This window comes from Ranitomeya variabilis, chromosome 2 (genome assembly GCF_051348905.1).
Source record: "Ranitomeya variabilis isolate aRanVar5 chromosome 2, aRanVar5.hap1, whole genome shotgun sequence".
In the NCBI taxonomy this organism is placed as follows: domain Eukaryota; kingdom Metazoa; phylum Chordata; class Amphibia; order Anura; family Dendrobatidae; genus Ranitomeya; species Ranitomeya variabilis.
Window position 1 is genome coordinate 48,892,726 of NC_135233.1, and position 16,054 is coordinate 48,908,779.

Consider the following 16,054-nt stretch of genomic DNA (forward strand, 5'->3'; position numbering starts at 1 on the left):
ACCAGTTTTCATAATTTTCAAAGTCATCATCAGACACGTCTTCTGCTCGACATTACTGGATGCATTTTTGTAGAAAGCCCATTTAACATGTGATTACATTATTGATACATACATTGCTGATACGTGCATTACATTATTATATATTTCATGTTCTATTGTAAAAGTTCATTGTAGGCACTCATTAATATTCATAAATTGTAGCATCAAAATGTGACTGAATGAACTTATATTTGGCAAATTTTCCAATTAGCCTTGTGTAACATTTCATTTTCTTTAAATTAAATGTTTAATTTAACCACATTGTTTCTATGCCCCCTTCCCAATCCCCTGAATGAACGGCACCAAGGGGATTTACCGTCTCTCAAAGTTGCGGGATCTGCTTAGAAGTTTCACGACAATTGGCAGAGATCTTGGGTAGCTCACTTAGGGCACCCTGTAATTGGCTTACATAACATTGTAAAGTATTAATAACACAAGTAGACTTAGTAGCCATCAGCTGTATCAATGGCACATGTGGCTCTAATAATGAACACAACCTTGGAAACAAGTCATAGAACTTATTTCTCCAGATTCGGTATTTGGAACAGATGTTTTATTCCTGGCTTGGAAAAGTGAAATGGACAACAGCTGGAAAAACATTACTGATAATGTGAAAAAAATTCAAGATATTTCCAATCACATTATTTGCTCATGAAGATATTTTGCAGTCTCCTAGTATACAGACATACATATCTATGCCTGTCGCCGATTCTTTTCCAGTGAAATTTTCACTGGCGCACCATTTAGGGACTTCGGAACGGCACAGGCATGCCACGTGTGATACACAAGTCTGTAGCAATATCCCTTTTCTAGCTCCTCTTGTAGATCGTCCCAGTAAAACAAAAAAAATAAATAGATCCCATTCGGAGGAAAGTTTTACCACTACTGGACAGGTGTATATTAAAATATATGTTAGCACAGTAGAAGGTGCAGAGGTGGATCCACCAGACTCCACCGCTATGTAGAAGGTTGTCAGTGCTGCTCAGTGACGTCATCATGTTGGACAGCGCTTTGCACCGTGGTGGTACTTAGAAATCTGGGAGCTTCATAGCAAAGGTTCAAAATGGAGCTCCTCCAAGCTGCCATTAACTTACCCATAGGATTTCTACAATAGGGTCATAGAGGCACAATGGGGATGACAGAGGGCTCCCACATCTAACCACTTGAATGCTGATGTTGTTCTTCAACATGGCATCTAAGGAATTAAGACATTGCGAACAGAACAAGCTCCAGCAGATGTCTGCAGTGAGCACACTCCATACAAATCCTCCTGACTTACATCAGGAGAAGACTGCGGCGACCCCCCAAACAAAAAGGCCCCACCAACCCAGGGAATCCCCTTTCCCCTACCACCCCAAAACCACCCAACTAAGGCCTCTTTCACAGTAGCGTCGTGCACTGCACGTCGCTATGCGTCGTTCTGTAGAAAAAACGCATCCTGCAAAATTGCTTGCAGGATGCGTTTTTTCTCCATAGACGTGAATTAGCGACGCAGGGCGACGCATTGCCACACGTTGCAACCGTCATGCGATGGTTGCGTCGTGTTGCGTCGGACCGTCGACACAAAAAAAGTCACATGTAACTTTTTTTGTGCGTCGTCAGCGTCTTTTCCGACCGCGCATGCGCGGCCGGTACTCCGCCCCCCTGCACATCACAATGGGGCAGCGGATGCGATGTAAAACTGCATCCGCTGCCCCCGTTGTGCGGCGGTTTCACTGCTAGCGTCGGTGCGCCACAACGTCGCATAGCGACGTGCGGTGCACGACGCTAGTGTGAAAGAAGCCTAAATAACTGGACAAGCACAAATAGTTGATGGGTGAAGTCGGTCACAGCTTTAATTTTTTGCATAAACATATTTAACAATAATAATAAACAGAAGCACTTTAAACTTCACGAAAAGACCAGTAGCCAAATGCCCTGCAATTCTGCAGGCAAGTCAGCCTACATAGCCACAGTATTCCAGTGCTTCCATTATTGCAAACCGCCTCTGTGACTTTCATCCTGTAACGACAAGAAACAATATTAACCATAACAAAGGGAGGTAGGGTGGGACGAGCACCTTCGGGACTCAACAGGGGAAGAGGAGGATCCAGGCTATTACCCCAACATACATCAGGTGAAGGAGGGGTTGAGGAAGGGGTACCACCCCAACAAGCTACCAATTGGCCAAACCAAAAAGGGACATACCAATAACATCCTAATGGAAAAAGGAGGGGGAAGAGAGGGGACCACAAAGGAAGGACTGGGGGGGTAAAAGGGGGCACCACAGTCATTGGCATGTTCCTTAACCAGTGCCGTGCCATCCAGAGGGCAGTCATCAGGACGGTGGCAGCACAACTCGCACGGCTTCCTACCCCCCAGTCTCTGAGCTCCAAAGCATTCCTTGTGCTGTCACGAGAAGTACACCACCAAAATACTTGGTATACAAGGAAGAAAGTTAAGGAGGTTATACACATGAGATGAATAGAATTGGCTGAATTTAGTTCGGAGAGGACTATCATATAATATGTATGGGGGTGTCTTGACCTCCAATGGCATATGTTGGGAGAAAGAATGGCCGTGCATGTTGGATTTCCATATGCTTGATCCTTTTTTGTCCACGGAGTTTTCTGGAAGTGTCTTATTCCACTTTCCACATTGAGAAGACATGGAGATTTGGAGCATGCATACATAGGGAAGGGGAGGTTGGGCATATTAGCTATCGGGTGACTAAGGTGTATAGCTACTTTTAGAACTACTATATGTTACCTTAAAGGGGTTTTCCTGCTCTTGCAAGTTAAGACATATGCATATGTGATATAGTTTTGCCTACGGGGGTCTAAATTCTAAATGTTCCTTAACAACTTGCAGTTGCAGGTAATGAATAAGCCTGTTACAGTTTTCAGCTATAATCTCCCCCTCATTTAAATAATTGGCTTAGATCCAATCAATAAAATAGAAATGGCAGGTTATGGCATATCCTAAAATGTAACTTAATTTCTACAGCAGAGAAACCCCTTTAAGGTACCGTAATTTTTTTGTCAACTGATCCGAAGGGATTCATTATAGGAATATCTTCTCTCCACAGGCATCTCCTTTTCTTCCGTGACCTCAGACAGTGACTATGCCATCCCTCCCGATGCTTATTCCATTGACAGCGAATTCTCAGAACCAGAACAGAAGCTTCCAAAAACCTGTTCCTCATCAAGTGACAATGGCAAAAATGTAAGCCACATGGACCGGAATACCTAGCTATTGCTTTCCATCTGCATATTTTCTAACATATGTACTGAATTATTAACATTATTGAAGTCATATTGGGATAATTCCAAAATTCATATTGTTTTCATCTATTTGGAAATAGCATTTCTTATTTTCTAGAGTAGTGATTAAATTGTGTGATAGGATAACGAAAATCCAATATGGCCTCCATTACAGCGTTGACAGGAGTTGCCATCTAGCTTGCATATGTGCCCATATTTTCCAATCTTCCCAGGATGTTTGGGAAGCACCTAGCATAAGGGAAGACCTCCCGGACTCCTCTAAAGAGTTTGTGCTGCACAAACCTCTGATTAAGTTTTTTGTTCGATGTGACAGTGAGCCAAGGAAAAGTTTGCGGAAGGTGCCTGAAAAGAGGTATGGTGGGGTCAAAACAGGAGAAAAGGGAGTGTTTAGAGCAAAATATATTGCAAAAACGAAAATCTCACAGAAACGTTGTCAATTATGAATACTCTTAGTATTAGTAGTATACAACAGTGAAAACCAAGAAATCCGAGGCACCAAAGGATCATTTTTGTAAAAGAAACTTGATCTTTATTCCATTGTGTTTAAAAAGAAGTCACAACAATAGGAAGACAAGACAACGTTTCGGCCACAAGTGGCCTTTCTCAAGCCTAAAAACACAGCGGTGATAGGATTATCCTTGGATTTCTATTGTTTTGGACCTAATGGGAGTCCCTACCGAACATGCACAAAATCTATCAATGGTGCATGTGATTTGTACACTGGACTGAGTGGGGTAGCCTTATATTGGATGCGGTTCTTATGTTGGTGGAATTACAACCAATTTGTGATTTGTTACACTCTCACCAGTTAGGCTACTTTCACACATCAGTTTTTGACCGTCAGGCAGGTTCCGGCTAATTGCTGAAAAAACTGATCCGTTGCAAATAGTGGAAAACCTGATGCAACGGATCCATTTTTTTGCTGGATCATTTTTTTTAAAATTAACCCGGAGATGGACTTCCTTTTGAGAGAGAGAGAGAGAACCCAGAATGGAAAATGTGCATGATTTGAATGGGAAATGCCTGGAAAACCGGATTCGGATGTCGGAATCATCATATCACATCTCAGTTTCATCTGTTTATCGCTGGAACCGTCCCTGGGCGTTTTTTCGTCGGACAGAAAAAACGTTCCTATGGACATTTTCTTCGTCCGCAGGAGTAGCAATTTTCGATGGATCCGGCAAAAAATGGATGAAATGTTTGGCCATCAGGCGCAATCCATCGCTAATACAACTCTATGAGAAAAAAAATGGATCCGTTTTTTTCAAAATTCGCAGGATAGTGCCTGACGGCAAAAACCTGATGTGTGAAAGTAGCTTTAAAGTTCCCATGCATATTAGAAAGTCGAACCTGTCGATATTCGCCAAGAGTCTAATGCATATGGGGTCCACCGACTCTCACCCAACAGATGATGTTTTGTTAGATAAGGATCTGACATGTGCGATTTCAGAACGCCGATTCTTTTTTTTATTAGAGATCAGCTGCCACTAGAGATGTCTGCCAGTAAATGATCAGCTGAACCGTTTGGCTGAGATCTATCTAAAGTATATGGAGGGCTTTCGTTTCTTACCCTTGAGATTTGTGGTGACCATGAGGGTCACTCTTGCCCAGCTCTCTTCAGTCTACCTCTGTGTACTCCATTTAGTACATCTCTATGTACTCCCTTCAGTACACCGATGTGTACTCCATTCGGTACACCAATGTGTACTCCCTGCAATACACCGATGTACACTCCCTGCAGTACACCGATATGTACTCCCTTCAGTACACCGATGTGTACTCCCTTCAGTACACCGATGTGTACTCCCTGCAGTACACCGATGTGTACTCCAGTCAGTACACCGATGTGTACTCCCTTCAGTACACCGATGTGTACTCCCTTCAGTACACCGATGTGCACTCCCTTCAGTACACCGATGTGCACTCCCTTCAGTACACCGATGTGCACTCCCTTCAGTACACCGATGTGCACTCCCTTCAGTACAACGATGTGCACTCCCTTCAGTACACCGATGTGCACTCCCTTCAGTACACCGATGTGCACTCCCTTCAGTACACAGATGTGTACTCCAGTCAGTACACCGATGTGTACTCCCTTCAGTGCACCGATGTGTACTCCCTTCAGTACACCGATGTGTACTCCCTTCAGTACACCGATGTGCACTCCCTTCAGTACATCGATGTGCACTCCCTTCAGTACACCGATGTGCACTCCCTTCAGTACACCGATGTGTACTCCCTTCAGTACACCGATGTGTACTCCCTTCAGTACACCGATGTGCACTCCCTTCAGTACACCGATGTGCACTCCCTTCAGTACACCGATGTGCACTCCCTTCAGTACACCGATGTGCACTCCCTTCAGTACAACGATGTGCACTCCCTTCAGTACACCGATGTGCACTCCCTTCAGTACACCGATGTGCACTCCCTTCAGTACACAGATGTGTACTCCAGTCAGTACACCGATGTGTACTCCCTTCAGTGCACCGATGTGTACTCCCTTCAGTACACCGATGTGTACTCCCTTCAGTACACCGATGTGTACTCCAGTCAGTACACCGATGTGTACTCCCTTCAGTGCACCGATGTGTACTCCCTTCAGTACACCGATGTGTACTCCCTTCAGTACACCGATGTGTACTCCCTTCAGTACACCGATGTGTACTCCCTGCAGTACACCGATGTGTACTCCAGTCAGTACACCAATGTGGACTCCCTTCAGTACACCGATGTGGACTCCCTTCAGTACACCGATGTGTACTCCAGTCAGTACACCGATGTGTACTCCCTTCAGTACACCGATGTGCACTCCTTTCAGTGCACCGATGTGTACTCCCTTCAGTACACCGATGTGCACTCCTTTCAGTGCACCGATGTGTACTCCCTTCAGTACACCGATGTGTACTCCAGTCAGTACACCGATGTGTACTCCCTTCAGTGCACCGATGTGTACTCCCTTCAGTACACCGATGTGTACTCCCTTCAGTACACCGATGTGTACTCCCTGCAGTACACCGATGTGTACTCCAGTCAGTACACCGATGTGTACTCCCTTCAGTACACCGATGTGGACTCCCTTCAGTACACCGATGTGTACTCCAGTCAGTACACAGATGTGTACTCCCTTCAGTACACCGATGTGCACTCCTTTCAGCGCACCGATGTGTACTCCCTTCAGTACACCGATGTGCACTCCTTTCAGTGCACCGATGTGTACTCCCTTCAGTGCACCGATGTGTACTCCCTTCAGTACAACGATGTGCACTCCCTTCAGTACACCGATGTGCACTCCCTTCAGTACACCGATGTGCACTCCCTTCAGTACACCGATGTGCACTCCCTTCAGTACACCGATGTGCACTCCCTTCAGTACACCGATGTGCACTCCCTTCAGTACACCGATGTGCACTCCCTTCAGTACACCGATGTGCACTCCCTTCAGTACAACGATGTGCACTCCCTTCAGTACACCGATGTGCACTCCCTTCAGTACACCGATGTGTACTCCCCTCAGTACACTGATGTGTACTCCCTTCAGTACACCGATGTGCACTCCCTTTCATGTGATTGTGGGGATGCTGAGTGTCAAACCCCCAAAGATATCATATTGATGACCAATTTTTTTGCATAGGTCATTAGTTGCTATAAGGAAAATATCATCAGAAAATTATCTAATGTTAATATCAGGATTTTGTTTTACATCTACAGTAAGATGCAAAAGTTTTGGGCAGGAGTGGAAAAAAACTGCGAAGTAAAAATGCTTTAGAAATAGAAGTTAATAGTTTATTTGTATTGAGTAGCATTATGTAAAGTGAGTGAAAGAAAGCTAAAACCTGTTCAATATTGGTGTGCTCATGCTTTAATTTAAAAACAGCAGTAAAGCATCAATACTTGGTACACTTACACCCAGTTTTTAAAGAACTCGGCAGGGAGATTGTTTTATACATCTTGGAGAACCAAACACAGATCTTCTGTGGATTTAGGCTTGCGCCAACACTCCTGTTTCTTCATCAAATCCCACACAGACTTGATGATGTTGAGCTTTGGCTTTGGTGTAGGTCATGTCATCAACTCCAGGACTCCTTATTCTTCTTTACACTAAAGATGCTTCTTAAAGGGCTTGTCGACTACTCAGACAACCCTTTCTCAATCACCATAGTTCTTCAGTGGAAAATAATACCAGCTATATGGACCTCTGATGCTGGCGCCATTCCAGTGATGTCGGCACCTGCTCTCTTGGGGCTTGCATGACATTGTTATATCACGGGAGCCCTGTAGCCAACTAGCGGCTGCTTCATTCTTATTTTCTTTGGCTAAAACTGACATCCTGAAGAAGTGAGCGCTGCTGCTGCTCTCTGACTTCTTCTTCCAGAAGTCAATTACATCTGAAGGAAGTGAAAAGGAAGAGGCTGCTAATTGGAGGCAGGGCTCCCGTGATATAACAATGTCACGCGAGCACCAAGAGACAGGCGCCGACATCACTGGAATGGCGCCCACATCAGAGGTGCATATAGCTGCTATTATTTTACATTTGCGAACTATGATGATAGAGAAAGGGTTGTACAAGTAGTGGACAACTCCTTTAATGACATTGGCTGTATATTTGGTGTCGATGTCCTGTTGCTGAATACATTTGGAGCCAATGGAACTGCCTGATGTTATGTCAGTCTAGATATGGATGTGAACACTTTGCTATAATCATCAGGCGTGTTATCTTAGACTGTGTCAGCTAATCTGGAAAACAGATAATTGCACTAGTGATGGTCCAACGTGCTCAGATAATGCCTTATCTGAACATGCTCTTGTGTTATCCGAATATTTTGGGCATTCTCATATATTATGTTCGAGTACCTGCGGCTGCATGATAGACAGCCTGAACATGTGGGGATTGTCTGTTTGTTAGGGAATCCCCACATATATTCCGGTTGTCTAACAGCATCATACCATGCAGCCGTGGGGACGCAAGCATGATATACGAGCATGCCTAAGATACTCGGATAACACCCGGGCATGCTCGGATAAGATGTTATCCAAGTACGTTCACCCATCACTAAACTGCACCCATCTCCACCCAACATTCAAGACAATATAACCATCAGGGCTCGTACAGACAACTATAAAAGTCATACTAGTGTTATCTGAGGTTTTCACGGATAACACTCATCTCCATGTTATTCCATGGGGCTGTGCACATGTCCGATTCTTTCTGGAGACAAATCAAAGAATATCACAGTCCCACCACCAGGTCCTACGCTCATGAAAAGTCCATCCCGAAGGGAATTGTCTGTCTGTTGTCATCAGATCTTCTACTTATCTCGTGCTGCCCTCTGTGGTCTGCAGGGTTGAAGAACCATTGAGCAGGAACAGCTGTCAATCTATGCCATAAACAGTGGCCAAAGTTTCAGTTCTTTATTATCTCCTGATACCCCGTGACTTCTATATATATATATATATATATATATATTTTAGGAGCTGTTGGAGAAATCTGGATACTTATTAAAAATGGGAGGAAAATTGAAAACATGGAAGAGAAGATGGTTTGTACTTAAAGGTGGCGAACTGCTCTACTACAAATCTCCAGTAAGTAACATCAGAACATTTGACATATTTTAAACTCCTTTTTTTTTGCAAAGATCAATCTGATGAAAATACAGTTCTTCTATGTTTTAGCAAAAATCAATGTAAGAAATATTTTATATATAAGACACGGATTGACCTTAACAACTGGCAGTGGAGAGTCGCAAAGCACAAAAAAGTTGTTTTGTGGCTGGCACTTCGAAGTGTTTGTTTTTTGGGGGTTTTTTGGGGGGAAGGGGGTGAGAAAAGAAAGGTCCTGATTCATCTAGAGTGGCAATTATTTGGCCAGTCTTGATGAGGAGGCGTGTAGGAGTCAGATGCTCCTGATTCATGAAGAAACACATACCTAAAACCAACTAGGTGTTAAAAGGTGGTCTCTTACCATGACAGTTTTGGTCTAGTATTCTTTTTATTAATTTTAGGGAACTTTGAGACAGAACTCCAAAAACCCTACATAGATACAGAATAAAATGGTGTTTGTCCTTTCAGAGAACTTGATCGATCATGTGATCGATAAACACTCTGTAACTATTTTATTTAAAAAATGATGGAGTCTACGCATCAAGATAATGTCACCATAGTTCTACCGTAAATTTTAAAAAGTCATAACATTTTTGCACAACTCGGAGTATTGGAAAAATGTTGCAGCTTTTGGCGTTTTCAATCAGATTTCTCCCAGCTCCACCAAAATGGGGTGGAGCTGGGGTGTGACACCGTATCTTGTCTAATCTATGTCAAGATGTGGCATTTTCTATGCCAAAAATCTTACTCCAGTCAAGGACTGGGGTAAGAGTTGTAGTGTGGCGCACACCACTTGTTTCCTGAATCAGTAAGAGGCATGCATGTCTTCATGAATAAGGAGCATCTGACTCCTACAAACCTCCTCACCATGACTGTTCTAATAATTGCCGCTCTTGATGAATCTGGACGTTTCATTTCTTAATCCTTCTCACCCTAGAAAAAAAAAATCACTTCAAAGCGCAAGCCACTAGGCAACTCTTTTGTGCCTTGGTTATGTCCACTGCCTGTTGTTAAGTTTAATCCATGTCTAGAGGCAAAGACACAGAGAGTCATAACAGGAAATGGGTCATCTTTATATCTTTTTTTCTCCTGCTTTTCCATCTGTCAATTGCATAGCAGAAAGGTAGAGTTTTAGGTCAGGACAGGCATACAATTGGTCAAAGCAATGCCTGCAAGGAAGTGATAAAATAATAAGTTCCAGCTCCTATAGTGCAGGCAGAATGTTGATTATGGGGGACTGTCAATTTAAAAAGTGGTATTTGAGAAGGGCAATCCCACGCAAGTTGCCTCTTCATATTTAATTTCTCAAAGGAACATTGCATGGCCTATAAGTCTCCTTACACTGGCATGAGCATTGCATGGCCTATAAGTCTCCTTACACTGGAATGTTAGTCATGTCAAACTCGACAAAGAGAGACTTTACCCCTTTAGAAACGTAAAGGTTGTACTCACATGTGAAAGTTTTTGTCATGGTCTGTTTAAAGCAACAATATAACTATGTGAATACAACATTAGGACACATGACAGGTGGCGACTGACCCTTGTTAGAATATCGGCAGATACCGTGGAATATTCTCTGTTTTGGTAGAGAACAATAAGCACAAGTGTAGGCAGGTCTATGAACTTGTCAGAAACAATGGTTTATATTTTAGTTTTTTTTACCTTTTTATACCCAGCTCCGAGATAATTGTATTTTTCCCTACAGAGTGATGTAATACGAAAACCCCAGGGTCAAATTGAATTAAATTCCTCCAGTCACATAGTGAGAGGTGACGGGAAACAGACCGTGCAGGTAATGCAATAATCATGGATAATGAATTAATTTGTATAGCTTTCCACTCTTCTTGCAGTTTGAATTCTCGTCAGGCGGTGACTGTGGAAATATAGCCCCTCACCAGACTTTTCTTTCTTTGCGCTTTGTCGTCTTGCAATCTACAACATGTGAAGTGCAATCTTCTTATTCTGAAACATTTCTTTAAAGCCTATGTACCCTTTTGCACATATTTTTTTTACTGTTCATTTTCATTCTAAAAGAAAAGTTAAGCAGCTTTCTAAATAGTTTTCATTTTTTTAATTGTTACACTCTTTTGCCGTTCCAGATTAAGGCCTTTATCTTGTTGAGTGGTTTACAAAAATGTTACAAATCCATCACGGCAACACTCTGCTATTTTCCTCTTTTTTTTTTCTCCGTTGTTAGAGATGGCAACAGGGAGGAGGAAAGGTTTGTACACAGATCTGCGGAATGGAAAGGGAAAGAAGTATGTATAGTCTCGGGGAGGCAGAGGAAACAGTCTAGAGAAAAAGAACAAAGCAAATAAAGGAGAAATAGGTGCAGCATAGAATCAGTGCTGATATATGAGCCATGAAGACAGCAGCACCCTGGATACATACAGAGCTAACATCCAGCCTGTATTACTGGGAGAGACACTCCCGCAAGAGAAACATCTGAAAATAGAAATACAGCTGCCAACTGCTTATCAGGGGTCTGAAATGTAATAAAGGAATGAAAATTGCAATCTGAAACTTAGTGCGTTTTAGTTAAAGGGAACGTGTCAGGTCCCCCATGACCCCAGAACACCAACAGTTGTGTCTACATAGCTAAATTCCCTGCCTAACAGCCCCTTTATTACATTACGCACATAAATAGACCTTTAGAAAACGTATATGTAAATGAGACCTTTGACTAGTCGATGCATCGCATTGATCCTCTGAAGCCTGGCGTATGCTTCTTTACCTCCGATCATGCGCAGCTGCTTCAGAGGATCAATGCAGTGAGAGAAAGAAGCCGCGCTCATGAGCAAGGTATGTAAAGCACTGGTGATGACGTCGGCACATGTAAGCCATGTTATCACACCCACAGGGGCGTGATAACATGCTAAGTGGGCCGACTAGTCTGGGGACACTACCGCCCCATTGAATAGTCAGAGGCCACATTTACATATCATAAATGGACTTTAGAAATACTTCTTCTAAAGATCTGTTTATGTATGTCACGCAATAAAGGGACTGTTAAGGAATTTAGCTATGTAGACACAACTGCTGGTGGTTTTGGGGGCACGGGGAATTGTGAGAGTCTGATGCTACTTTAATGCTATTACTCTTAAAGGGGTTATCCAGGACATTGTAAAAAAAAATGTGCCTAAGCACTTACAGGCAGGTAATTGTTAAATACCTGCCTATTGTGCCCGGCACTAATTTCTGCCGAGACAGATCGGTCACAGACTGCTCCTGCCAGTGATTCAGTGGCTTCGGCTGACGTCACATGAACAGAGCAATAGCTTCTTTTGCACTCTGCTCTGTTGACAGAGAGTGACTGCTGCTGATGTCATGCTGATTGGTAGCTGGCTCCCTGCTGCCTAACTGCGGGGAGCTGGATAACAATCAGCATGACGTCGGCAGTCATTTGACAGGGAGCAGCTTAACAGCAACTACTTCTATTAGCAACTACCTGCCTGTTAGTTTTTAGGCACATAGTGAAAAAATGTAGTGGATAATCTCTTTAAGTTTACTATTCCCAGTGGCGCCTCCAGCTGCAAAGGTGGCCGGGGAGCCACGGTGCAGGTAGAAACAGTATAGGCTGATTTAGCTTTTTGTGCCCCCTTTTTTCTTATGATTGGTGGAAGACCCAGAGGTTGGACTGCCATCAATCATAAAGTGATAACTAAAATGAGAATGCCCCTTTATGGGTCACATACCTAAATTGTACCACTTTGACATACATGTTCATGTTACCGTTTATACCGTGCGTTAGTCCCACAGCCAGTGCTTTACACAATTGATATGCACCTATATTCTCCTAAATAGTCTTGTATTTTAGACTGTATAAAGTTGCGCTTTTCAATAGTGATTTTACTAACGAGCAAAAATTCTTCCAACCGAACAACATATTTCACAAACCTTCTTTTGTTTTTCAGTTGGTGACTGAGAAGCGGACATATTACCTAACGGCAGATTCTCCTAATATCTTGGATGAATGGGTCAGAGTCTTGCAGAATGTCCTTCGAGTCCAGGCGGCCAGCATACTCTTCACGCAACCTGATGTTAAGCCAACAGTAAAGGGGCTGCTAACAAAGGTAAGAAACATGCACCGGGCGTATATCACATCGGGCACATTCTACAGGTCTGCTAAGCTCACGTAATACATAGACAGCGTAAAAGACAGTCTGAAAACGCTCCAAATTGATTACAATCAATTTGCTGCATCATTAGACACTTTTCTCAAGAAATACACCACCTTTCATTAGCTTAAAAGATTATTCCCACAGGATAGGTGATAGCTTGCTGATCTGTGGGGGTCAACCCGCCGGGATCCCCTCCGAACCCGAGAGCAAGGCCAGAAAATGCCCTATTGGAGAAGAGCTGTGGTCACACATGTGCACCTCGACTATATATATTTTCTATGGGGCTGCTGAAGACAGCCAAGCACTCCAACAGTCCTACAGACAACAAATGGAGAAGGTTTCAAAGGGGAATTTTCATAAACTTGTTCTCCTATAGGTGGGAGCCCCAGCGGTAAGACCACCATCCATCAGCAAGTCACCCTTATTCTGCGGATAGGTGAAATCTTGTCATGTTCTGAATAACCCTTTTCATCCACAACAAAATTTTGCACCAAAATTCTTATCAGACATTTTCTCGTCCTTACTCTAAGAGTGCTTTCACATTTGGTTTGGTGGTCCCGTTGAGGCATATGTCCGAACACCCTGCAAAAATGGGTAAGGATGTATGCGCCGATGGCACCATAGATTGTAACGATGCAGACAGAGCCAAAATGCGCTGTAACGTGCATCATTCTCAGGAGTGTACACCTACAGGAGGCAGAAACTCAGACATAATACACTGCATCTGAGTGTCCACCTCCTGTAGCTGTTCACTACTGGAAATGGTGCATGTCAGAGAGCATGTGCACTATGCCGCCACCATTACAGTCTATGGTACCGTCGGTATATAGGTCCAAACGAGGTGGGTTTGGATGTAAACTCCGATGGGTCCAGTGAGCGGGTGCACAAACGCAATGTGAAAACACCATAACTCAAGCAAGGTGGCAATAAAAAAAACCAAAATGGTGATTGAGTATGGAAACAAAACAGACAAAATGGCTGATGACTGTTCTTAAGTGATCATGCAGGATAGAAGGCACAATGTTGTTGGTTTATTGGTGCACTCAGCATATCGTTATACTAAAATGGGTTTTCCCATGAACAAAGTTCATTTTAATCAATAGATCTTGGAATAATAATAATTTTCACAACTGGATGTGTTTTATTTATTTTTTCCTGTGCTGAGGTATGATCAGACCATGTTTCTGACATGACACGGCCATTACACAGCACACAGCAGGGGCACATTTATAAGATTATCTCAGCACAGGAACATTTTATTTAAACACATCTAATTGTGGAAATTATTATTATTCCAAGATCTATTGAATAAAATTAACTTTGTTCATGGGAAAACCCCTTTAAGTCTTTAGTTGCCATATATGCCTGGGATGCATAAAGTGGAGAAAAAAGGAGAGGAAATACCTGAGATCACGCAAAAAATAGGAAACAGACTAAGGTGCGATGAACCCACCGATCCAACTCCAAATAGATAAGATCTTTATTACACGATAAAAGCAATACAGAAAATCATAAAATATATGACATAAAAAAACAAAAAACAAAACATAGAGTATGACAAAATATACAGTAATTGTCCTCCAAATAGCAATGCCATTGGGGTATTACTCCATGCTCTCGTAATAAATCTGGTTCATTTAGCCATATTGCCTTTTTTTTTCAAAAGACCAGACACAAGATGAAAAATCTAAACATATTTGGCGTATGTATGGAACAGTTTTTTGGTGCATCTTGTACAATAAATCTTCTATAACTGCAGTAATTTGATGTCCTTGGCAAAATCAGTGGGATCTGTGACTCAGACTCACTTTGGTGGCTCCACGATCAATGGCTTGCTTCTAACACACTGAATGATTTGGAAACGATGCTTCATTTTTAACCAAATGCTTTTTATTATGGTATTATTATGTTTTCAGGTTAAGCATGGATATTCTAAGAGAGTCTGGTGTACACTGGTGGGAAAAACACTATATTACTTCCGCAGTCAGGAGGAGAAGGTGAGCTTTACCTTTGCAATTTGCTGTACCACGACTAAGTCACACTTTAATATACAATAAATGTAATTGCCATTCGATTCAAGGGGTAAGATGTCTATCAATACTGTGAAAAATGGGTCCATGCCTTGATTGATCTACTGGATCAGGTCAATGTATTGTCACAAGACCATGGAAATATGCCATTGAGCCGAAAGTGCACCAAATTCAGATAAGATCCTCAGCCCATCTGTATTGGTGACTAAAATGGGGGGGTCTCGGCTTTAATCAACATTTTTGACAAGTCTCAGAAGCGCCTTTTGAGAGTGTTCCACAATACGCAAATGACACTACTCATGCTTTGGCCAATGGTTAAAATAATTGATGATATTCTTTTTGTTTTTTTATTTTTTTGTGTGTAGTTTCCACTGGGACAAGTCAAACTCTGGGAAGCAAAAGTAGAGGAAGTAGACCGATCCTGTGACTCCGATGAGGACTATGAGACCAGTGGACGGAGCCTCTTATCGACACATTTTACCATCGTTATCCACCCCAAAGAACAGGATCCCACATACCTTCTCATTGGATCAAAGCATGAAAAAGTATGTATGGCTCTCAGAAATATAGCACGGAGATGCCTCACTGATGGGATTTATGGGGGGAAGACAGGGAATTTGTCTACCAGTAGTGTATAAATGACAGCAAGTTTGCATCTATACATCTAGGCATCTTGGACAGTAAATTTTGGTTAATGTTTGCCCCCATATCCTACCTATGGTATAGGCTACTGTACATCCATGGACTGCTCTACATCCCTTACATCAGGAATCGCATAGCTGACACATTGTTTGACTCCATGGTAATAGTCATCAATGGATGGATGGATGGTATGGTAGTGTTGGTGCAAAACGATTCACAGGATCAGGTCCTTCAACTGCGAGTGATCTGTGGCCACTTAACGGGATCCTTAAGAACTGCCTCCTACCTTCTGGCATCTGCGGTTCTTCTTTTGTTTAGCCAGCCTGGCGTGACATTACAGGTGTGTCACACCACAATG

The 16,054-nt window shown here is 42.7% G+C and overlaps 1 protein-coding gene across 1 annotated transcript in view; it reads left to right on the forward strand.

The window, feature by feature from the left end:
• PLEKHH2 (pleckstrin homology, MyTH4 and FERM domain containing H2) overlaps nt 1-16,054 on the forward strand; it is a 220,612-nt gene that overhangs the window by 138,657 nt on the left and 65,901 nt on the right. Inside the window, exons 12-17 of the mRNA XM_077282384.1 lie at nt 3,107-3,243; nt 8,775-8,885; nt 10,609-10,695; nt 12,818-12,976; nt 14,941-15,021; nt 15,420-15,599. Of these exons, the coding sequence (XP_077138499.1) occupies nt 3,107-3,243; nt 8,775-8,885; nt 10,609-10,695; nt 12,818-12,976; nt 14,941-15,021; nt 15,420-15,599 (755 nt within the window). The remainder of the gene's footprint in view (nt 1-3,106; nt 3,244-8,774; nt 8,886-10,608; nt 10,696-12,817; nt 12,977-14,940; nt 15,022-15,419; nt 15,600-16,054) is intronic.